The following is a 24,347-nucleotide window of genomic DNA, read 5'->3' as shown; positions in this document are numbered from 1 at the left end:
GCCACGCCCCGTTAACGGGGCGTGGCTTCTGGGAGGGTAGGGACCCACTGCGCATGCGCGGCGCCAGCGCGGGCCCGCTTGCTTCTCCGGGGCTTTTTCGCTGCCATGAATCGCCTCACGCTCCAGTCCCTTCGCGAAGTGATCAAGGCCGTCACGGAGACGTCGGGTTTTGATCGAGTGCTAAACAAGGTAGCCATATTGTGTGTGTGTGGGTGTGAAAGAGCGAGAGAGTGTGAGAGAATCCTGAGGTGAAATCCTGGCCTTTCCCCAACTGAAATGACATCCCAAACAAAGCTCAGAGCTTGGCCTTTATCAAACAAAAACCTGAGACGAAATCTAGCCTTTCCCCTCAAAAGTCTGAGGCGTGACAAAGGTTGATATTGGAGCCTGACCTCATTGTTTTGATTGACCTCTTAAGGTGACCTTGGTCAGGACAGCAAAGTGAGATCTTGCCCAATTGAGCTGTGAAAAACATTGACTGCTTACGCTTTTGAGAGGGACATCACATTAGGAAGAACTTCCTGACTGTGAGAGCTGTTCAGTAGTGGAACTCTCTGCCCCAGAGCATCATATTTCAGTTTTATGGCCTGTAAATGGTTTACTGGAACTTAACAAAGTTGGTTTTCTTTTCTTTTCCTCCTTGTTCCCAGATGACAGTTCTTTCTGCTGACTCTGGAAAAGTAGTCTGTGAAATGGAGGTAGCAAAAGAGCACACAAACCGGGGAGAAACTCTGCATGGAGGGCTGACGGCAACACTTGTTGATGTAGTGTCAACAGCTGCTTTACTGCACAGTGAACGAGGAGCACCTGGAGTCAGTGTGGACATGAATATTACGTAGGTATCAAAGATATGGAAGCTGTGCCATTTTTGATCCCACTTATATGTAGAGTTTAGGGTTGCATTTACACTATAGATTCAATGCAGTTGGGCACTACTTTTAACTGCATTGACTCAATTCTAAGGGGTCATGGGAGTTGTAGTTTTGGTGAGTGCTAAAGAATTTGCAAAATTCTTCATAGCATTACACCATGTTCCTGGTTTGAAAGTGTTATTCTTATTTAATTGTGTGGTATCTACTTTGAAAGTAGTCGTTATACTCCAGAAACTTTGTTTTTGTGGCTGTCACAAACTTTGTTCAATTGGTTGAGACTCTGAGATATTCATTGAAAAACTATAAAAAATTGCTGCAGAGGATGTCCAATAAACTTTTCCCACGTTTTTATGATAGAACCAATTAGAAAATTTTATTTATAACTCAGGAACAAAAATTGTGTTACAAAGTGTTATGGCACAGTGGTTAAAGTGGTGTCAAACTGCATTAGTTATACAGTATATAGATGCACCCTAGGTTGTGGTACTTTATTCTTCAACACATTTGGAAAGACTTCCTTTATGCCAGGATGAGCAGCTTGTAAGGAGTACAGGCCAGTGTCCTTCCTCAGGGGTTACATTAGTCTCTTGGTGGTCCTTTGAAAGTAATGTTACTTCTGGCTTTGTGCCAGGCAAATTGTCGAGTAGGACGTTTTTGGCAGAAAAGATATGCACACAGCCACATTTTTCAGTGGTTTGGAAGGTTTTCTCATGATTCTCAAGCAAAAGGAACACTCCTTTTGACGCTCTATATCCACAGTTGTTGCTTCTATGTATTCAACAATCCATGGCATGAAAACTCTCCCCCTCACCCATCCAAAAAACAATCCCTTATTTTGCCATTTTATAGAAGGGACTCTGTTTTATATTGCACTGTGCAGTGGGACTTAAGCATCCACCAGTTTTAATATCCATGGGAGGGGTGGGGAGGATGTGTCCTGAACCCAAACCCAAAGAAGGAACCTCCACCACAGTCTGGGGCAGAGAGTTCCACTGTTGAGTAGCACTCACAGTCAGGAAGTTCTTCCTAATGTTCAGACAGAATCTCCTTTCTTGTAGTTTGAAGCCATTGTTCTGCGTCCTAGTCTCCAGGGCAGCAGAAAACAAGCTTGCTCCCTCCTCCCTATGATATCCTCTCATATATTTATACATGGCTATCATGTCTCCTCTCAGCCTTCTCTTCTTCAAGCTTAACATGCCCAGCTCCTCATAGGGCTTGTTCTCCAGACCCTTGATCATTTTAGTCACCTTCCTCTGCACACATTCCAGCTTGTCAACACAGTATTCCAGATGTGGTCTAACCAAGGCAGAATAGAGGGGTAGCATGACTTCCCCGGATCTAGACACTATACTCCTATTGATGCAGGCCAAAATCCCATTGGCTTTTTTTGCTGCCACATCACATTGTTGGCTCATGTTTAACTTGAGGACGCCAAGCTCTTTTTCACACGTATTGCTCTCGAGCCATGCATTCCCCATTCTGTATCTTTGCATTTCATTTTTTCTGCCTAAGTGGAGTATCTTGCATTTGTCACTGTTGAACTTCATATTGTTAGTTTTGGCCCATCTCTCTAATCTGTTAAGATCATTATAGATGGTCCTTTTGTCTTGCATTAGCCTCCCAACATCCCTGTGAAATAAGTTGTGTATAACTGGGGCAGGGCCATCCAGTGAGCCTTATTGTCAAAATGGGACTTTGAACTCCAGTTTTTCCAACACTTTATGCCAGGAATGAGCAATGTATGCTGCAACTTCCACGGTCTCTTAGCATTGAGAGTGCTCATTCGGCTAAGTGAAATTTGGAGGGCCACATGTTCCCTATCTTTGCTTTAGTTACAACTACACAGTGCAACTTTATGTCTGCTGCATATACAACATCAGCTGTGGATTTTGCTGCATTATTTTGGACTAGTAATTGTCTCAGCCTTACTTACCTCATAGGGGTGACAGGATAAAACAAAATGAGAAACCATGGACAGTGAAAAAAATGGGTTGTAAATCTAAGTCTTGTCCTCTTTCTTTCTTGTCCCATTCAAGCTATGTGTCCGCAGCTAAAATTGGAGATGAAATCCTGATCACTGCTGAGATCCTGAAGCAAGGAAAAAGGCTGGCTTTTACCACTGTGGATTTAACAAACAAAGCCACAGGAAAATTAATAGCCCAAGGAAGGCATACCAAATACCTAGGATCCTGATTGGACTAAGGGAGCGCCCAATTAAAAGCTTAGAGCTTTGAGAATGGAGAACAAAGTAACTTTACAACAGTACTAAAGTATGAAAGATGAATGTTCACTATGTACGTCTTGTTTACTGTTCATCTACAGTAAGTTGGTGTGCTAAGTTCAGATTTCCTCTTCTTTATGCATCTTTGGTGATGGACTATCTTCAGATCTCTTCTCCCGGGGAGTGGAATATAAATGCAGGTGATAATTTGTCCTCATGGTGGAGCGGGAATGGCAGTGTGGTGTAGTCAAGATTAGCCAGATTCCTACCCAGTTGGAGAGTAGCATTCACAGAAATCACCAAAGCATGCATTCAGTGCTAAGCACTTGCTAGGGTAGATAAGCCACCAGTAAAAGCACAGGGGTTCATCCACAATGGCAAAAACCACACAAAACCATTACATGAAGAAGAATGCGGAATATTCTTCGGGGATTTCTACTGGATCTTCTTCCCTTCGACAAATGGGAGACTTTATCTTTACCTTAAATCCAAACTGGGATGGTTGCAGGAGTCCAAGGTGACTTCCCTATTGCTCTATTCAGAAGACATTATTGGAACTATGTGGATCTGTTTTGAGTACTGTGACTCCAGTATTGGATGAATGTCACATCAATTAAACACTAATTATTTCATCAATTATCTGCTAAGTTATTGATTCATATTCATTAATTTTGAAGCGTAAAGAGGTAATAGACATTGGAATTATTGAATCTATCCTGTGGGTCTTTTGTTAAAGAATGATGAGCGTCTTGAGAATTTGCTATCTGTTATGAAAATTTGGTCTTGTAAAATTTCCTTAACTGTGTACTAGTTCCTTTTCAGAACTGATTTCAAAGAATGCCCAGTGAGTAAAATGCCATACCTCCTTGGCTAGAATTCACATTTCTTAATTTCCTAACATCATTGTCTGTCAGTTTTAGTCCACTATGATTTAGTGAAAGTCTCGAAGATTAGAGCACCACAAATAATAGGATATTTAGGAACAATGTTCAATATGGTGGTGTATTTGATAAGGTGTCAGTGGTTCATAGTACCTTCTAGAGCAGTCATATTTATTATCGTTATCTTTATTTATAGTCTGTTTTTCCCCAAAAATGGGGACTCGAATCATCTTACATATTGAAAAGATTACAATTAAAAGCATACTAAAAGTCACATTAAAACTGAATTAAACTAAGAACCATATTAAAAACATACTCTAAAAAGAGTTTAAAAACAAACAATCCAATCAAAACAACAGAGCACTTACAATTCCTTTTCACTTCTAAAAGCTTGTCTGAATTTTTTTTGTCTGTTGACTTTTTTACCTTTGGAAAAATTTTCGAGAGCTTCTGTTGAACAGATACAATTTGAATATGTGTTTCTTGGCATTGACTTCTTAGCATGTGCATTTCTGTGAATATATGCATTTCATCTCCACCGCCCAAGCATCATGCAACACTTCTTGGTGTTATTGATCACCAGTTCATGTGTCTGACTCTTGGCAGTAGTCCCTATCTTTTCTTAGATCCTGTGATTTTATTCGTGTTTTTTCCATCCTAGTCCTGTTTTATTTATTTATTTATTTACGACATTTATATGCCGCCCTTCTCACCCGAAGGGGACTCAGAGTGGCTTCCAAGGTATATATACATACAATATATTATAGTACAATATCAGTTTTAAATATTGCTATATTGTACTATACCAATTATATTGTAATATTATTAGTAATATTACATGTAATATAAACAATCATAATATCATATTATATTGCATTACATTATATTATAAATATATGTATATACAATATATTATATTGTTTTGTTGTTGTTGTTGTTGTTGTTATTATCGCTCTCTCTCTTTTTTGAAACAGTGATTCCCAACATTTTTTTTTGACCAGAGACCACTCTCCCAACATTAGTACCAAAAAGGTTTTTGCTCAGTTTTAGATTTGGTTTGTTTATTTGGGGTGCTGATTCAGAAAATTGCATTGGACAGACCACATCAGTTCTAGTTTCTGATACAGAACATATGCCATCCAGTAGTCACCATCTGCTCGCCCACAGAAAACCATATTTACTAATCTAGAGCCAATGTGGTCTTTCGTGGGTAGTCAGCCTCCCCAACATCCCTGTTGCCTTGGCACTGTGAGAGGGTTTCGCAAGACCAGTCACTCTCATTGCCATATGGTTTCGAGGCAACGGTGTAGTAATGGTGACCTGCTGACCATATTTTTTGCTCTTTTGAACCATAAGTTAGGAACCACTGCTCTAAAAATAAGATGTATCTGCACGCACACAGTGAATAAACTAGTGACAGCCACACAAATTATGATGGGCTTTAGCAGCACCTTCAGTTCTGGCATCCTGTGAGTCTTTTAATACCTGAAGAATATTTTGCATTAATGAAGACTCAGTTTCCTCTATAGTCCTTTTATTTAATTTCCTTGGGTTTTCTAATATATTTTGCATTGTGTTCTCTGAAACATCTGGTTCATGTTTGGTGCTTTGTGAACTGTCTTCCTGCTGGCCAGCAAAACCACTTGACAGTCAACACACTCCCTCCCCCGTCACTGTAATTCATTAACTAGGACACATTCATAATTTGGATGTTTATCACTCAGGGAATGCCTGTTTTGTATTGCACGATCAGGAGTATCTGGTTTTTCTGTGATGCTTTGTGAAGTGTCTTCCTGTATCGTCTTTTCATTTACTTTCCTTAGATTTTGTAACATCTTTTGCATCACATGGTCTTGTATGGTGCTTTGTGAACTGTCTTCCTGTGTCCTTAGTGTTTCTTGACCAATTTTTTCAGAAGCAGGGGCTGACTTGTAGTTTTTGATTCAAAAGTGAACTCTTTACAATTTTAGAAGGAGTTTCTGTTTCTAAATCAAGTAACTCTTAATGAGAACCTTGAGGCAGCTGCAGTCCCATGGCAGGGTGGCAACGGGCAGCTGCTCCTCATCACCACTTCTGGCTCTACTTAGGATCCGAGCTTCCTCCCACTGTGCACATTTCCTGAGATGAGTAGTATGCTGCCCAAGAATGATGGGATCTGCACTTCTTTGACCTGCAGCATGCCAGAATAATAACCACTCTTATTGCAGCAATTGGCTCCTAAAGTGCTTGAAACTTGCCAGCACTTTTAGTTTGCTGTAACTTCTAGGACTTGTTTCTCCCAATCCGTGCATTGCATGTTTGTCCACAGCCCATTTTTGGAGGAACTGCGCAACCCCATAAGTTCAAAAACTCACAAGTGGGGTTTCCAATGAAGTACTTCCACAAGTTCACAAGCATAGCCCCTTCAATCACTTAAAATATTTACAAGCCTTTCTTTGTTTTGCATTTTTTAGCAAGGGAGAGGGCTACTTCTCATTGCCAAACCTGCACAAGTTGCTGGTTTGCACCACTTGCTTATGTGCAAAATAAATGATTAAAATTAATTTTTAAAAGGAAATATCCATTTTGCAATTTGAAGCTTTCCCCTGCTTTGTGTATTCTGCAAGAGGGTTGTTTTGCAGTCTTAAAACAGCTCAGGAAGCAGTTCAATTCCAACACACTGGCTTTTAAAAGTACAGAAACGCCTACTTCACAGTCTCCAGACAGTGTGTAGGAGCCAGGTACTTTACAGCTCTTATTTTTGTGGCCCTGTGTGTGAGGTCCAATATATTTATTATATACTGACAACTACGGTACCCTATATAATAAATGTTCATTTTTTTTGTTCAACAATAAATGTGAATTCTTCTTTATGGGAAAATAAGACATTCCCTGAAAATAAGACCTAGCGCATATTTGCGAGCAAAAATTAATATAAGACTGTCTTATTTTCAGGGAAACGTTATCAGGAAAAGGTGTCACCTTTCAGCCACCCTTGTGGACAATTTTGGCATATTTTAAAATTCCAGATAAAGGATGCCCAGACTGTATTACCATGCAAACCATTATTTCAACCTATTAGGTGCATTAGTTGCTTTGTTGGATGTTAAATTAAGGTGTGAAAAGGAAAGAGGAAATCAAAGAGATCACTGAGTTCTAAACAGTAATCTTAAATGTTTCTATCAAGCTGCCAAAAAGTTGAATATGTGGAAGGTACAAAGCCTTGAGGATCTCTAGTACCTTAACTCGCACTCTTAAAAACATGTATTCGACATTCAGGTTTTTAAATTGCTGTGTTCCATACAATAAAGCAACAGAAACTATTTTACTTGTGTAGACTATCTGTTTACAGTTAAGTAAAATAAAACTGAATTACACGGAACATTTTCCAAGACTGTGTTAAAATATGCTGCAAGCTCAGGGATGTTTGATATAGAATCAGAACACATCATTGTTCAACTAATTTATTTCCTTTTTTCCAATTCCAAACAAAAGCTAAATACAAATTTTGAACAGATAAGCACTAGATTTACCCAAAGGGAGTAGGCTTATACAGATTTACTTCAGTAAAATTACTCAACCCTTAAGCAAAGCATTCTTTGCCAAAACTATACAGTAGTCTTCCTTATGTTCATTGCACAATCTTAAACAAAATATGTTCTGTCAAACCAACTTTGACACTCCAAACAATATTTTACAATTAAATCCACAACTGCTTTAGAATATCTTAAGTCACCCTCCCTGCCCCACCCCCATTCCCAAAAAGAACTTCAGAGGGTTTTCTGTAAGAAATGTTTTGGAAACCAGTATTTCCTACGTAGTTCACCAGCAAGGAGTCAACTCTCAGGAAAAAAAATAATCCTCTGCCAATATAGTTTCTGCAGCCCCTATTTTAAATTTAGCTGCGTCAGGCTACTTCAGACTCCAGGTCTGTAAAAATGTATTCAACTCAACAGAACCATCTATATTTAGTTATACAGCAAACTGGGGAAAGAGATCCAAAAATGAGAATGCCAATAAACTTAAAACATGGCCAAGCAAAATAAGAGAGGCAAATAGTGCCTACAACAAATGAGATGCTTTTATTCCTTGAGATTTCTTTCCCATGGTTAGCCAGCTACTGTAACAAGCCATAAACTTTCATCAGAATGAATCTGACACAGCTGATACAATCATGTTAACGGCAAAGCTTATAAGGCTTTTACACCATTACATTCACTTCTCACCCTATGAATACTGATATTGGGGGACATGACCAGCACAAATGGGAACACCACCAAAAATGATCACTTTGTGCTCTCAGATACATTTCTTTCAGTGTATTACAGTCCGTTCATTTCACATTTTGGTAGGATGCTCATACAATGAAGAAATATGCAGAGCATTCTCTTTCACAAGGTCCATGCAGAAAACATCTAAAAAAAATTTAAAGTTCTGAGATACAAATGATTAAAAAAAATCCAGGATGATCAAGTTCCACGATGGATAGTGTTCTGAACATGTGTCCATTTTCTTCAACTCCGAAAGAATAAATGGCGAGAAAAGTGAAAAAACACACTCCTGCATTCTGTGATCTTCCCCATTTTGCTGGCCAGTGCCCTACTCTGGCATGTAAGGGCGGAGGTGTTCCTCTATCGTACCAACCGCCCAGTGGGTGAGCTGCTCCTGTGGCAGATACAAGCAGATGCTGCATAACTTGAAGATTGTAGCTTTGTTTTTTGGAGTCTGGAAAGAGAAATGTCAGAAATAATGTTTATGAACAGCCCTTCCTGGAAAAACAAAGGAAACATTCTCTCTGCTTGACATTCCACTATATACAGACCAAACAACCAGTGCAACAGAAAAGCACGGTGAAAAAAAATGCAAGAAATGTGGTGCCTGCTCAGACCAGAATTTTGTATTTTTCCTGAGGGCATGTATTACATTGTATTTCACAACAACTGGGTGTAAACTGTTGGAATGGGAAGCATGGTGCATACAGACAAAGTTCAATTATATAGCATAAAAGAAACATGTGAATGTTTCATTGTCTTCAGAAAAGAAACCGACATGGTGTATAGCAATACATCCCGGTGTTGACTTCTACAGATATTGCACATTACGCCATTAAAAGAAAACCTGAGCATCTAAACAGCTTCTGTATTCTGTCTTGAAAGTTTTATCTGGTATGTAAGTTATGACAACTTTTCACTTTAAAAAATGAGGCAAAGTATACCCACAGCAGTTATGTCTTCATTTACCTGCAAGTGCTGTCTGTCAATGAAGAGAAACACTGACTGGTTAGGGTTGTTGATAACAATTCCAGTCTTGTCCTTTCGGCTCAGTACATGCAGAAACTGTTTTTCATAGTCACCATGATGAAATTCAAACCTGGCCTACAGGGAAAAAAATATCAGACACTAAATAAAAATGTATCGGAAACACTAATCCAAAACTATTTTCTTTTAAGTCACACAAAAACGTTCAAGTACAATAAGGATGGGCAAACTTCATTCTTGCAAGAACTCTTTTAAAAAGCTGTAACTCCAAATCCATTACTGAGATCCAGGCATACATGCACTCTGAATTCAGGAAATGAGTTCCTGAACTATGTGGAGCCTACAATTCTTCCACCACAAAAACACTTCTGGTTACTTCCCCATCCTTGCACCCATACCAGCATTGTAATTTAAGTTACTTGTTACTGATTTTGCTAAACCACTTTTGATCAAAGTTCCATTAGCGCTTAAACAAATCATACAAAAATCTATCAGTAGATCCAGCTCAACTTTTTGTAGTACAGGGTTAGTCAAAATGAATAGGCCAATTCGGGTACAATTAATTTTCTTATTGGCCTATTCATTTTGACTAACCCTGTAGTAAGACATCCATCATTTCCCACTACTAAAGGAAAACTGTAAGAATGTTATTTCAAAATATTACACATTTTGTGCCAATTATATACAAAAGTAGGATACTCTACTGGCCCAAGACCAGATAAAAGCAGCACTAATGACTGATCAAACATAAACTGGCCTTGAAATAGCTGCTTACTGCTTAATAGATTAAACTTAAAACACCTTGCACTCAAGCATCAAAGTTTTAACATGTTTGCACACTAACAAGTTTATTTCAGGGACCACAGAAGAAAGGGGCAATTTTGTTTAAGGTTGCTAACAATTTTTTTGGATTTACTTGCACACTACTTGGAAACATTCACTATACCTGAACCGGCCTAAAGGGCTCATCATCCGATCCCTTCCACCTAGAAAATAGAAGACAGACTATCTTCTCAATATCATTCCGAGGCCAAAGAATGAAGTCCATTTCCTGTGTACAGCCAATCACATCCTATAAAGGAAGTAAAAAACAGTGTTCAACAGTGTAATATGGTAACTTGTTTATACAGGTTGCTGGAAAACTATTGACTATATTCACCAGTGTAACATTCTTTTTACATCACTAACACTAGCACTTCCCCTATTTATTTGATCTTATTGTCAAGATTCATTCTGAATAGACTACTGCAACATGATCTACATGGGATTACCTTTGAAGACTGTTTGGAAGCTGAAGTGGTGTACAAGGACCATACAACTCCCCTGTTACGTCAGCTCTACTGGGTGCTAGTCTGCTACCAAGCACAATTCAAAGTGCTGGCTTTAGCCTATAAAACCCTAAACGGTTCCAGCCCAGTTTATCGGTCCGGACGTATGTCCCTCTGTGAACCATCACGGATGTTAAGATCTTCTGATGAGGCCCTGCTCTCAGTCCCACCTTCTTCGCAAGCTCGTTTGGTGGGGACGAGAGACAGAGCCTTCTCAGTTGTGGGACCCTCAGCTGTGGAACTTTCTCCCCAGTAATATTAGATTGTCCCCTCCCTCCTGGTCTTCAGAAAGTGAAAACAAGGCTTTGGGACCAAGCCTTCAGATAATACTTGTAGTGCAATAAATGGATACAGAATATGTGCGATGACTACTGGAATGGCCCCAGATTATGATTGTGGATGGCTTGGTTTTAACAGCTGATGTAATGTTTTAAATGTTTTAATGTGTGGTTTTAATTCAAATGTTTATGTTAATTGTATGTTTTATGGCATTGCATGGCTGCCTATATGTAAAGCTGCCTTGAGTCCCCCTCCGGGTTGAGAAGGACAGGGTATAAATATGTAAATACCTAATAATAAATCTACATTTCTATTATGAACATTCTATTATTAAATTTTCAGAATGGTAGCACACTATGTTAAAAGGACAATCTATTGTCCTTCAGATGTTTTGCATTGCCTTTCAACATCATTCCAGTCAATCAGCTGGGTTAAATATGGCTGATTGATCTATACATTTGATCAAGGAGCACAACCAGAATCAAACATTTAACAAAACACTTGAAAATGGAAGAAATGAAAGATTTTACCCTGCGCATAGACTGATAACGGGGTGCATGCAGCTGTACTACATCCTTTTGTAGAAGCTCTATGGAACTTTCCAAGGAATAGCTGGAATCCCGCACACCTTTCAGGATATTTTCTTCATAATTATTGGTCATTACTGGTATCACTTCAGACACTTCAAAGAGCGCTGACTTTTTTCTCTAATCAAAGAAGACAGACAAAATTATCTCAAACAATTAGAACATATATATTATAATTATATATTTTTATTACATGTAATATTACTAATAATATTACAATATAGTGGTATAGTACAATATCGTAATATTTAATACTTATATTGTACCATGATAATAATATAATATATTGTATGTCTATATATCTTGTAAGCCACTCTGAATCCCCTTTGGGGTGAGAAGGGCGGCATATAAATGTCGTAAATAAAATAAATAAACATAGCATCTTATCCATCCATAATCCATTTGCAGTTACAATACTTTTAACAGTTAAGGAACTTCAAACACAAAAACTGGAGAATGCAAAACAGTCAAACTAAGAGATAGTGTGAATGGGCAATGCCCATTCTTCAAGTTCAGTACTACTAGCACTGTTAGCACCAATGCAAGATGCATTAAGATAAATCTCTCACAATCAATGTATTTAAAATACCCATTTTGGGCATTCCCCAAGTTTATGTACACCAATTGTGTCCTAATAAAAGATTTCCACCTTTTAAAAATATTAAGGTTTAATATAGCATCTATTACAAAACCATCTATGAACAAAATAACACAAAGTGATTTTATCATGAAATTTCATTAAATAAGAACTTGGTAGTCATTACTAACAAAAGTTGCTACAAAAGCTACACTCAGACTCACAAAAAATCTCAAGTCTAAGCTTAACATAAAAGCTACTAATTGATTTTTGTTAGTATAATCCAGTCTTGGTCTAAAATCAGTTTGGGGACTATTAATAGTAATAACTTTGAAGTCACATAACACACAAGTCTTTAACAATCAGAACTGCGATTTACCTTGTCTTTGAATACAAAGGCAATATACATCTTGAAATCAAACTGGTCAGCTAGAGATTCTTTTTTCTTTTTAAGCTGAGCACGAAGTCTGTTCAGAGCTTGTTTCTTCCGGGAGTTTGGGTCCCCCATTTTGTAATACAGGTGGTACTAAAGCCTTTGGAAACCTGTCACTAAGCTATGGGCCCTTTTTTCATAAGACTCGAGTACAACAGAAACAAGTCATTTTATTCCTGCTCATACGGCTGAATCAATAAAACTCAGGCGCAACCCAAAAATGCACCTCTGGCATTTGTTCTACGAGACTGTCTTATTAGAGGGGTCATAAAACAAAATAAGGAGTCGTCCAACCATCGTTGGGACAAAATGCTTGTGCAGTTTTAAAAGCCCAAAGAAATTTGAAGAAAATACACTGATAGACACAGCTTAAACCACGGGGAGAGACGGGTGAGAATGGGGGGGAAATCTTATCACAATTTGTATGCGTAAAAAAACCCGGGAATCGGCATGGACCCAATCCATTTGGGCACTGTTGGTTTTGACCCAAACCCAAACAAAAATAGAAATCAAAGACAGTGTTCTACCTCACCCAGCTTCATGACTCTGCTGATTATTATCAAGATTTTTTTCTTTATATTGCTATGCTGCCTGGCTTTATTTATTATTATTTTTAAAAAAGGAAGAATTTTAGATTTGGTAGAAAGCAAAGGAGGGGTTGCAGAACTGGCGTGGATGTCCCAGGAGGTAAGACGCTTCCCTACCAAGGAGAAAATCATCGGCTACAGACAACGCGGTGCTGGTTTGCAGAGGAGCAAGGAGTCTGGCAAAGGGCAGAGTCATTTCTAACTTCATCCTGCTCGTAATGAGGCACGTGGCCGCCCTGAGGCTGGGTCTGTCAGAGAGGAGGAAGGGGATCATGATGGCCATTGATACAAAGAGGGTGGAAAGGGGGGCCCTTGAGGGTGCTGCTCTCTGGCCCAAAGGCTGGGGTCCCCGAGTCGCGTTCTTGCTCTCGGCCTACATCCCGCAAGGGCGGCCCTCCCTTCTGCCAATGGATGCCCGGGATGGAAGCGCGTGAAGTCCTCCTCCTCCTTCTCCTCCTCTCTCTGCTGCCTGGCACAGGCTTGAGTAGGCCTTTGCCTTTCTTTTCCTGAAGCCTGTGCTACTCACGCCAAGGCCTCCATGGTCTCCTTGAAAAGAGAGGACGAAAAATAAACAAGAAGGGAGAGGAAAAGTGCCCAAAAAAAAAGGGGGGGGGTATTAGTTTCCTTTCACAAGAATGGGGTGAGGGGAAGAAGAAGAAGGTAACAAGGATAATAATAATAATAAAGGATTATCCTTTATTATTACTTGTGTGCTGACTGTTGGAGCTGTTTCCGGATCACAAGGAAAGTATAGAAGCTTCCCTCTCTCTCTTTTGTCTGAATCGAGGACGAGGAGGAGGAGGCGGAGGCTGCCTGTCTGTGTGTCTGTCTGTGGGTCGGTCTGCCTGTCTACCCGCAGCCGGCGGGCGGGGCCGAGGAGGCGTCGGTGGCGGCGCTGTGGGAAGCGGGCCGGGCCGGAGCCATGTCAAGAGAAGGCCACCAAGAAGAAGCCGCCCAGCTCCCTCAGCATCCCCGCGGCGCCGTCCAAGGCCACCGGGCCGCCCGCTCTGCCGCTGCTGCTCAGCCCCAGCAGCCTGGTCCCCATCGCCGACGCTCGGCGCCCCGGAGCCGCCGGGGAGAAGCAGCAAATGGCGGCGGCGGAAGGAGGAGGAGGAAGGAGGACGGGCCGAGAGGAGGAGGAAGAGGAAGAGGACGAGGAGGGAGGAGGCCTAGCAGTCCCTGCGCTACGGAAAGGGAGGAAGGAAGAAGGAAGGAAAAGGAGGAAGGAAGGAAGGGCAGGAGGCCGAAGAGCGAGAGAAGGCCTCCCTCCTGTCCCCTCGCAGCCGAAGGACGGGCCTCGCCTTCTCTCGCGCTGACGACGCACACGAACGAGGAGCCTTCAAAATGGCAGCCGGCACCGCTCCTTCTCGCTTGAGTCACACACAAGCTGGCTCCACCCCCTGGTGCACTGCGCAGGCGCACTACCGCGGGACGTACCATGTAGGGAGAAGGAAAGGGGGGGAGAGGAGAGGGAAAGAGCTGACAACTGGACGGCGCGTAGTGTGCAGATTGAGTGTACGTGGACTGTACCACGTGGTGAGAAAGGATAGGGGGAGCTGATCTTGTATATCAGGCCTGGGCAAACTTCGGCCCTCCAGGTGTTTTGAACTTCAAGTCCCACAATTCCTAACAGCCGGTACGACACAATTAAACAGGAAATAACACTTTCAAACCACAAACAGAACATTTTTCAAATTGTGTTACATTGTGTAATCCTTGGACAGCACGTAATGGCACAAAGTGCAGGATGTGAAATACAAATGTGCATTCATGGTACTAAATTCATTACCTTTCCCCCCATCTATCTTCTATCTATATATATATATAAATGCTCTGTGCATAATGAGTACCTTAAAAACAAAACAATCGATGAACGAAATCACACCAAATTTGGCAACAAAAGCGTCTCACAACACAAGGAGTGACCATCACTCAAAAAATTATGATTTTGTCATTTGGGAGTTGTAGCTGCTGGGATTTGTAATTCACCTATAATCAAAGAGCATTCTGAACTCCATCAAAAATAGAATTGAACCAAACTTGGCACACAGGACTCCCATGACCAACAGAAAACACTAGAAGGCTTTGGTGGGTATGATGGCACACCAGGAAGATCTAATGAGAAACTAAATGTGTCTGTCTATTTTCCCAGTGACCATCGGTATGCCCTAAATTACTTTAATATCTCAAAATAAAACACTAGAGACAAGACTAAATTCAACAATTGTTTACTAAATAAACAAGGTGAAATAAAACAAAGTATACAGAGGTGTAAATCTGAGGTAACAAATTTGATAGAGTTAGAACAGTGAAATATAAACTCTGAGGTAACAAACTATAAATTCTGGGGCATGTATAACTATTCTATGAGGCAAATATATTCTAATCTATGAGGTAAGTATAGCTATTCTATGGCTTATTCTATAATCTATAAACTGTCAAATATAACTATTCTTTATCACAAATAGTATAAACTCGAAGGCAAATATAACTGTTAACTATTACATGTATATGAACTATCTATCTATAATCTATAAACTTTGGCAAATATGTGATAAGGATGGCCTGTTCAAATTGCTAGGCCAGACCAGACACGATCTGGCTAACTAACTTCAAGCTATGACCAACAAAGAATGCCATAAGAAGTTCTATCACCAGCCCATTCTGGCTCTGAGTCAGAATGGGCTGCACCAATCGAACTCGGCCTCTAGGGGGAACCTAAGCTCTCCCCTAAACTTGGCAAAATGGAACAGTCCAACTGGGAAATAAACAGGCCGAGACTTCACAGTGGGCATTGACCTTGTGTTTGACAGTTGTAGTTCGCCTACATCCAGAGAGCACTGTGGACTCAAACAATGATGGATCTGAACCAAACTTGGCATAAGCACTCAATACACCCAAATATGAACACAGATGGAGTTTGGGGGAAATAGACCTTGACATTTGGAAGTTGTAGTCACTGGGATTCACAGTTCACCTACAATCAAAGAGCGTTCTGAAACCCACAATGACAGAATAGGAGCAAACTTCCCACACTGAACCCCCATGACCAACAGAAAATACTTAAGGCCATCCAGTCCAACTCCCTTCATCAAGGCAAGAAAACGTAATCAAAGTCCTCCTGACAAAGAGCCATCCAGCCATAGATAGATAGATAGATAGATATAGATAGATAGATATGATTCACACAGAGAGAGATATAGTATCATAGATTTGAAAGGGACCCTTAAAGAAGGACAATGATACCTTGCATGTTCCAGGGTGGGCAAACCAGACAATCTCCACATCAACACTGACAAAGAAACAGCAAGAAATACTGTTTACCCACAAACAAAGAAATTACATATATTAGAAACCAACACTTCCTCATTACTTTATTTTCCAGATCAACAGACTGGACCACAGCAATGTGTGGCAGTGGACAGCTAGTTTTTAATGAAAGTTTAATATTCTGAGAAGTAGGAGTAGAGGAACATAGTAAAGGACTGACTGTTTGTCTTCAGCTCATGGAGTTTTATCTTCTTTGGGTAATATAATATTCTTAGTTAGCCTTCTTTAGTTGTTTAATTGGTGTGGTGATTGTTAATGAGGTGGTGAATGTTTTGTCTCAGTGGTTATTGTTGTTTACTGTAGCAATGTGAGTATGGGGATTTTGTCAATATCAATTTCTCTGAGGGTTTTTTTTTTTTTTGCCAGCATGTCTTCTTCAAGATATGTGGTTTTATTGTGTTTTGTGGGAACAACTTGACATTTGGGTATTCAGACCCTATCTATAATCAGTTTCTGAGTACTGGAAAGCCCTGGACCTTGAGGTCAGCAGTGACCAGCAGTGCTGCAGAATTTGAAGAGGCACGAATGGAGGGTGAAAGAGAGAAATGTGCCAAGAGGAAGGCGCGTCAAGCCAACCCCGTCCGAGACCGTCTTCCACCTGGAAACCAATGCCCTCATTGTGGAAGAAGATGCAGATCAAGATTTGGGCTCCACAGTCACCTACGAACCCACCGCCAAGACACCAAACTTGGAAGACCATCATTCTTGGACTACGAGGAATCGCCTAAGTAAGTAAGTAAGTAATAATCAGTTTCTTGGTTAAGGTTGTTTTCTCTTAGCTAAACCAATTTGCTTTCTCTGATGATAAAGCCAAAATCACTGATTTCAAAAGAGCCCCCCCCCCCCCCAAATCTCTTCTCTTGCATTTAATTTATTGAACATATTTCTCTCAATTTCACTGGCTTGTGACTAGCCATATCACCACAGCAATTTTATGAACGTGCTCGTGATTACTCTCTCCAAAGTCTAGCAGCTCTCAGCTAATGGTTCTTAAAAATAGGCATTCACCCTTAATGTTACCTTGCCATCTAGTGGGAATTCAGCAGAAAGCATGCTGAAAGGACATTTCAGCTGATGATCGTGCACAGATGTGAAAGAAAAGTCAAATGCTACATAACAGGAACACAGAATGAATCAAGAAGGAAACTGTAAGACAAGGAAATAAACATTTTGCTAACTTATCCTAAATATTAACCCTCATTGGTTTGTTTTTTTTTGTCGTGTCAGGAGCTACTTGAGAAACTGCAAGTTGCTTCTGGTGTGAGAGAATTGGCTGTCTGCAAGGATGTTGACCAGAGAATACCCAGATGATTTGATGTATTTATCATCCTTGTGGGAGGCTTCTCTCATGTCCCCGCATGAGGAGCTGGAGCTGATAGAGGGAGCTCATCCGCCTCTCCCCGCATTTAAACCTGCGACCTGTCGGTCTTCAGTCCTGCCAGCACAGGAGTTTAACCCACTGGGCCACCGGGGGCTCTATACAGTTACCCCTCATTGGGGTAACTGTAGAAAATAAATTGCTAAGGGCTGGTAAGAAGCAAAAAGGACCAACCTTCGTCCTGCCCCCTGTAACAAAGCTTGGGAAATCGTATTGTCGAAGGCTTTCATGGCCGGAATCACTCAGTTCTTGTGGGTTTTTTCGGGCTATATGGCCATGTTCTAGAGGCATTTCTCCTGACGTTTCGCCTGCATCTATGGCAAGCATCCTCAGAGGTGAGGTCTGAGGTGACCTCACCTCTGAGGATGCTTGCCATAGATGCAGGCGAAACATCAGGAGAAATGCCTCTAGAACATGGCCATATAGCCCGAAAAAACCCACAAGAACTGAGCTTGGGAAATCGTTTTTTTGTTTGTTTACTACAATGGCCAGCAGCCAGCATGACCATCCAGCATGTTTGTTAGGGGATTCTGGGAGTTCTTTGTTTGCTGCTATATCTATTATTATAACCTACTGGGAGCAGCAAACTGCTCTTATGGCAGCATGTTTCACAGTAGTTGTCAGGGATGGGGTCAGTTTAGGTGGTCTGTCCAATTTGGGGTGGTTTGCGTGTCCTCCAGCACTATTCAAAAAGGACTTCTGGAGATTTTCCATTATGTGTGTTTTCTTCTGTTCATTTATCCTAGGATACAAGCCATTATATGGCTTCACATTCGCTTAGAAACATGCTCTAGTGCATTGAATAGGGAGCTCCTTCCAAGTAAGTGGATTAAGAACTAGAGTGCCAAGAGGCTGACAGCCAGTACACACAATGGCCACGCTGTGATGACTTCCCTCTTATGGTTAGTGGGAAACTTATCATAGTCTTACATGGATAGCTTTATACATCTTCAAGCCCAGCTTTAGATTATTATTTTTAATTTATTCATTATTCATCATAAACATTTATACAAATAACGCACCATTAACATTAACATAAAACATACAATAAATAAGTTAAATGTATAAAAATCCTATATTTTTATACATTTAACCTCTATGTGCACCCACCACCCATGAGACACGTATTGATCCTTAATATTAATCATTTTTATGTTGATCTCTTTTCCAAAATGCTAATACTGTATATACTTGAGTATAAGCCTAGTTTTTCAGCCCATTTTTAGGCTGAAAAAAGCTCCCCTCGGCTTACACTCGAGTCAAAATTATTTATTATTTTATTGTTATTTGTATTATTTTTATTTCATGTATTATTTTATTACATTTACAGTATTTTACTCTATTATTATGATTATTATTATGACATTTATTATACTTTATTATTATTGCATTTATTATTTTACTCTATTATTACATTTATTATTTTATTCTATTATTACTGTTATTATTGCATTTCCATTATTTTACATTATTATTATTATTATTACATTCATTATTTTACTCTCTTTATTATTGTTGGAAGGATACGTAAATACATTTACATTGAAGAAGGTTAAAATAATGATTTAATCAGAGTTGGGCAGTCTTATCTCAAATTACAATTTTATGTAAACACCATTTCACCTCCTGATGCCTCAATTAATGTAATTTTATTGGTATCTATTTTTATTTTGAAATTTACCAGTAGCGGCTTCATTTCTCACCCTTGGCTTATTCTCGAGTCAATATGTTTTCCCAGTTTTTTGTGGTAAAATTGGGTGCCTCGGCTTATTTTCGGGTCGGTTTATACTCGAGTATATACAGTATATGTTATTTGGGTTTATCCCTTGTTCTTTGACAAATATGTATTTTAAGGATTTACATATGCATATTTCATGAGAGAAATATGCATTAAAATAATTTATTTTTGTTAATCTCGCTTTGCATTTTATTTCACAAGTCAGTTTATCGTTTATTGCTCTAGACTTTAGAAAGTCCTGTGCAAATTGCTTTTATTTCTTGGAGGCCTGATTGCTCCCTACTTATGTTTATCTTTGGTGCATCATTAAGAAGCCCATGGCAACTGTAGCACATGAAACCATAGATACTTCTTAAGCAGAACATAGAGATGGCATTTTTGGACTGTAATGCTCAAAATTTCTCATGCAGTATAGTCAAGTAGCTGTGCTGGCAGTTGTAATCCAAAGTATATCCCTTGAATTGGACTTGAATTGGATTTAACATTTTGGCTGACAGAATTATTCAGGTAGAAAGATAAATGAAACAAGTATTGTATATCAGTATGTTTGTTTAGTGTATTTATTTACAGTACAGCATTATTCACCTGCATGCACACACACAAACACTCAACTCTGACTGTTCCCCATTTTGAGAACCTGGAACTGAAATGGATTTAAGTAGCATTGTTGACTTGACACATGGCATAAACAAAATAATCAACTCTGCAAAGATGCAAAATATTTTTTATTGTGGAATAATAGTTAAACACAAGCAAGCTAGGAAAAGTTAAAGCATCTATGGGAAAAGTGATTCTTGTGTTCTGGGGAAAGATGGAAAGTGACATTTTATTTGCCAAGTCTTATTAAAATTATATGACACATTCTTTTGTGCAGCAAACCTTTGAAACAATTTGTCTGAACTTGATAGGAAACTTAGGTGTTTGTTCAAGTGTCTATTGAAGTGCAAACGGTCATAACATCAAGGGTATTCATTTGTTTTGAAACTAAAACCCGCTCTCAGATGCGGAATTAAAGAAAAGAAATATTAAGATTGGCAAAATGTTGAAAGGAACAGAAATGTCACAACTTGTTTTAGTAAATACTAGGGACCATTGTAGTCAATGGGCTGAAATAGTGATGTAATCTGAAGGCATTAGGTTAGACACAAATGAGCCTATCAGAGGCATGGGCAAACTTCGGCCCTCCAGGTGTTTTGGAGTTCAACTCCTACAATTCCTAACTGCCCAGTGTCTGATAGGAATTGTGAGAGTTAGAGTCCAAAACACCTGGAGGGCTGAAGTTAGCCCTTGCCTGGTCTATCATCTCTGTGACAGAAGGAAAGTTCTTTCAGATTTAAAACAAGGAAAGCTTCACAAATCCCTCCAACATGAATAAATGTAGAATAACTGACCGAATCCTAATGGTGCACAGCAGAAACATTTTTTCATCCGATTAAGGAGTGGTTCCATTATTGTGAACACCTGGCTGAAATATCAAAAACTAGGGAGAGATGAAAGAACATGAACAGAGCACACTGCATAAAAAAGGAAATGGTCACAATTACAAGTAAATCTGCAAAAGTAACTTAAAGTTTATATAAGAAGAAACTGTTGGTCTTGCAGAGTTCAGTCAGTCAATTGACATGTGGTGAGACTGTGAATTTCATAGGGTTTTCTTAGGCAAGTAATATTCAGAGGTGGTTTTGCCAGTTCCTCTGAGGTATAGGATATAAGAAGAAGGAGAAGAAAAGGTTTCAACATGACATTAAGTCTAGTCGTGTCTGACTCTGGGGGATGGTGCTCATCTCCATTTCTAAGCCAAAGAGCTGGCATTGTCAAAGACATCTACAAGGTCATGTGGTCGGCATGACTGCATGGAGTAGAGTTAACCTTCCCACTGAAGTGGTACCTATTGATCTACTCACATTTGCATGTTTTTGAACTGCTAGGTTGGCAGAAGCTGGAATTAACAGCGGGAGCTCATCTTGCTCCCCAGATTTGAACCACTGACCTTTTGGTCATCAAGTTCAACAGCTCAGCAGATTAACCTGCTGCGCCACCCTGGCTCCAATAATAATAATAATAATAATAATAATAATAATAGTAATAATAATAATAATAATTCTCAAAGCACAGCAGACAAAGAACCAATACAAGAAAACTGCACTACAAACCAGAGCTGACAGCTGGCACAACAAAGCATTGACAAAATTGAAAAAGTTGATAAGGAGAAGACCTGGTTATAGCTCACAAATGGAACACTGAAGAAGGAAACAGAAGGCCTGATTCTTGCAGTCCAGGAGCAAGCCATCAAAACAAATGCAATTAAGGCCAGGATTGAAAAATCAGCTGATGGCCCAAAATGCAGACTGTGCAAGGAAACAGATGAAACAATTGATCATATCCTCAGCTGTTGCAAGAAAATCACACAGATGGACTACAAACAGAGGCACAACTCTGTGGCCCAAATGATTCACTGGAACTTACGTCACAAGTACCACCTACTAGCAGTAAAGAATTGGTGGGATCATAAACTTGCAAAGGTAGTGGAAAATTAACACGCAAAAATACTGTGGGACTTTCAAATTCAGACTGACAAAGTTTTGGAACACAATACACCAGACATCACAATTGTGGGAAAGAAAAAAAGTCTGGAGTATTGATGTTGCCATGCCAGGTGATAGTCGCATTGAGGAAAAACAACAGGAAAAACTGAGGCGTTATCAGGACCTCAAAATTGAACTGCAAAGGCTCTGGCATAAACCAGTACAGGTGGGCCCAGTGGTCATTGGCACACTGGGTGCCGTGCCAAAAGATCTCAGCCGACATTTGGAAACAATCAACATTGACAAAATTATGATCTGTCAGGTGCAAAAAGCCACCTTACTTGGAACTGCACGCATCATTCGAAAATACACCACACAGTCCTAGATGCTTGGGAAGTGTTCGACTTGTGATTTTGTGATACGAAATCCAGCATATAGATCTCATTTGCTGTGACATACTGTGTTTTTGTGTCAGTAAAATAATAATAATTATTTATTTATATCCCGCCACTATCTCCCAAAAAGGACTTGGGGCAGCTTACAGACACATACAAGAGCCATAACCACATAAAATACATGTAAAATCACATCAATATCTTAGACCATGACAATATCAGTTCACAAAAATAGCACATTACAAAAATAAAAATCCGATCCCAATTAAAATCAGTAAAATTTGGTATTATTACTTGGCATTAAAATGAATACTACAACATCCCAGCCACAGCTCAAATTTGACCATTAAAGTGCCAGTGTTTGGTCCTTAGATTAGCAGACGTCTTAACTATTTCCAAAAGTCTACGTAAAGAGCTATGTTTACAGCTGCTTGTGCAAACATTGTAGTGTGGGGGCAAGCCTAATAACCCAGGGGAAGGCATACCAAAGCTGAGGGGCCACCACCAAGAAGGCCCTCTCTCTCATCCCCACAAATCACACTTGAGCTGGAGGTGGGGCAGAGAATAAGACCACCACAGCAGATCTCAAAGCCTGTGCTGATTCATAGGGAAGATGCGGTCACGAAGATAGGCTGGACCCGAACCATATAGGACTTTGTAGGTAATAATCTGCACATTGAATTGGGACTGGAAACTTGTCAGCAGCCAGTGGAGCTGCTTCGAAGACCTTGTAAAGTGGCCCAGATTCGGACTTGGACGGCCTGTGCTATTCTCCCTAAGCCCTTAGGCCCCTAAGCCCCCTCCTTCCCTCCCTGGGCGAGTCCTGCCTTCCAACTTGCTGACCTATTGATCTTGGCCACGCCCATTCCTGCAGCTAGTCCCACCTCCTCTCCCAGGTGAGTGAGTGGTGTGATGACATCACAAGGACTTCCCCCCTCCCTCTTTCATATTCTGTCGGCTTCTTGAGGCTGTTTTCCAGGCAGAATCTCGAGGAGTGCCTAGGTGGCGACATGCGCTGAGCGTCTGGATTGAGCCCTCAATGGTAGGAGTTCGAATCCGGCTCAGGACGACGCAGTCACTGGACGGTCTCCTTGGAATGTTTGTTTTTTATTGGATAATAAAAATAATGATGATTCCTTATACTTTTGTCTGTTGTTTCTTTTTTATGATGGCACATAATAGCTTGAAAGTATGTTTTTTATATTACCGATAGGAATATGACCCATGTCAAACCAATTTTGGTTTTATTTTGAATTTGATTGAATTGTGTTCTTTTTCAATTAATTAAACATCAAGGCTGCTCGTAGTTCCCTCTGCTTTCTCTGAGACCACCAATATTTCTGATGATTTCCGTTTTGACCACCTTCTCAATCCATCATGTGCTTGCAATACTCACAACGTTCCTTTCTCCGTCGCCTTGTACAAAGGTGCTGTAATTCGTGTCACATTCGGAATCATGTTCCAAAATTGTGGCGCCTTGGGAGTTGATCTTCACAGGAGCTGCCTGTCCTTTAGGAATAAGAACTGGATTGGAAATATGGGTGGAAAGCACCGTTCTAGCACGTGGGTAGACCTTTTGGATGGTTTTTCTATGGAGGAGGTGAACCAAGGCTGAGAAAGAATGACCCCAGAAGGACCATCTTCTGGATTTTTCCCAAAATGGGAATATCGTCTAAACATCCACCTCAAATATAGTCAAGAAACATTTCCTGAATCAAAGACTTGCAGTTGTGCTGTATTTTTGATTTATTAAAAAATATTGCCAGCAATCTAGCCCTTTAATTAAGGAACAATTCTGAAAAATATTTAATCATCAGAGTATTGGTTGTATATTATATATTTCATGTCAAATTACTAATAACGTTCTGGTATAGCGGAAGAGTACAATGTAGTGATACATACTTTGAATATTGTGGTATGCTACGGAGGCCTGCGCTGACCTCTTCTTGCAACGGTCTGCCTGCCTGACTTCCGGGACC

At 40.0% G+C, this 24,347-nt stretch overlaps 2 protein-coding genes across 2 annotated transcripts; one reads left to right on the top strand and one right to left on the bottom strand.

The window, feature by feature from the left end:
• The first annotated feature begins 32 nt into the window (after positions 1-32).
• Positions 33-3,729, top strand: ACOT13 (acyl-CoA thioesterase 13). Its single transcript, XM_060774911.2, has 3 exons — positions 33-189; positions 651-835; positions 2,909-3,729. The coding sequence occupies exons 1-3, from the start codon at positions 106-108 to the stop codon at positions 3,063-3,065; spliced, it is 426 nt and encodes a 141-aa protein (XP_060630894.1). The 5' UTR covers positions 33-105; the 3' UTR covers positions 3,066-3,729.
• A 3,672-nt stretch (positions 3,730-7,401) lies between these two features.
• On the bottom strand, positions 7,402-14,395 carry C4H6orf62 (chromosome 4 C6orf62 homolog). The gene is made up of 5 exons (XM_060774910.2): positions 12,362-14,395; positions 11,349-11,525; positions 10,158-10,283; positions 9,194-9,328; positions 7,402-8,678 (listed from the first exon to the last, which is right to left on the bottom strand). Exons 1-5 carry the CDS (start codon positions 12,488-12,490, stop codon positions 8,553-8,555), a joined length of 693 nt encoding a protein of 230 aa, XP_060630893.1. The 5' UTR covers positions 12,491-14,395; the 3' UTR covers positions 7,402-8,552.
• Positions 14,396-24,347: the final 9,952 nt, after the last annotated feature.

This window comes from Anolis sagrei, chromosome 4 (assembly GCF_037176765.1).
Source record: "Anolis sagrei isolate rAnoSag1 chromosome 4, rAnoSag1.mat, whole genome shotgun sequence".
In the NCBI taxonomy this organism is placed as follows: domain Eukaryota; kingdom Metazoa; phylum Chordata; class Lepidosauria; order Squamata; family Dactyloidae; genus Anolis; species Anolis sagrei.
This window is presented reverse-complemented; position numbering and strand designations above follow the sequence as displayed.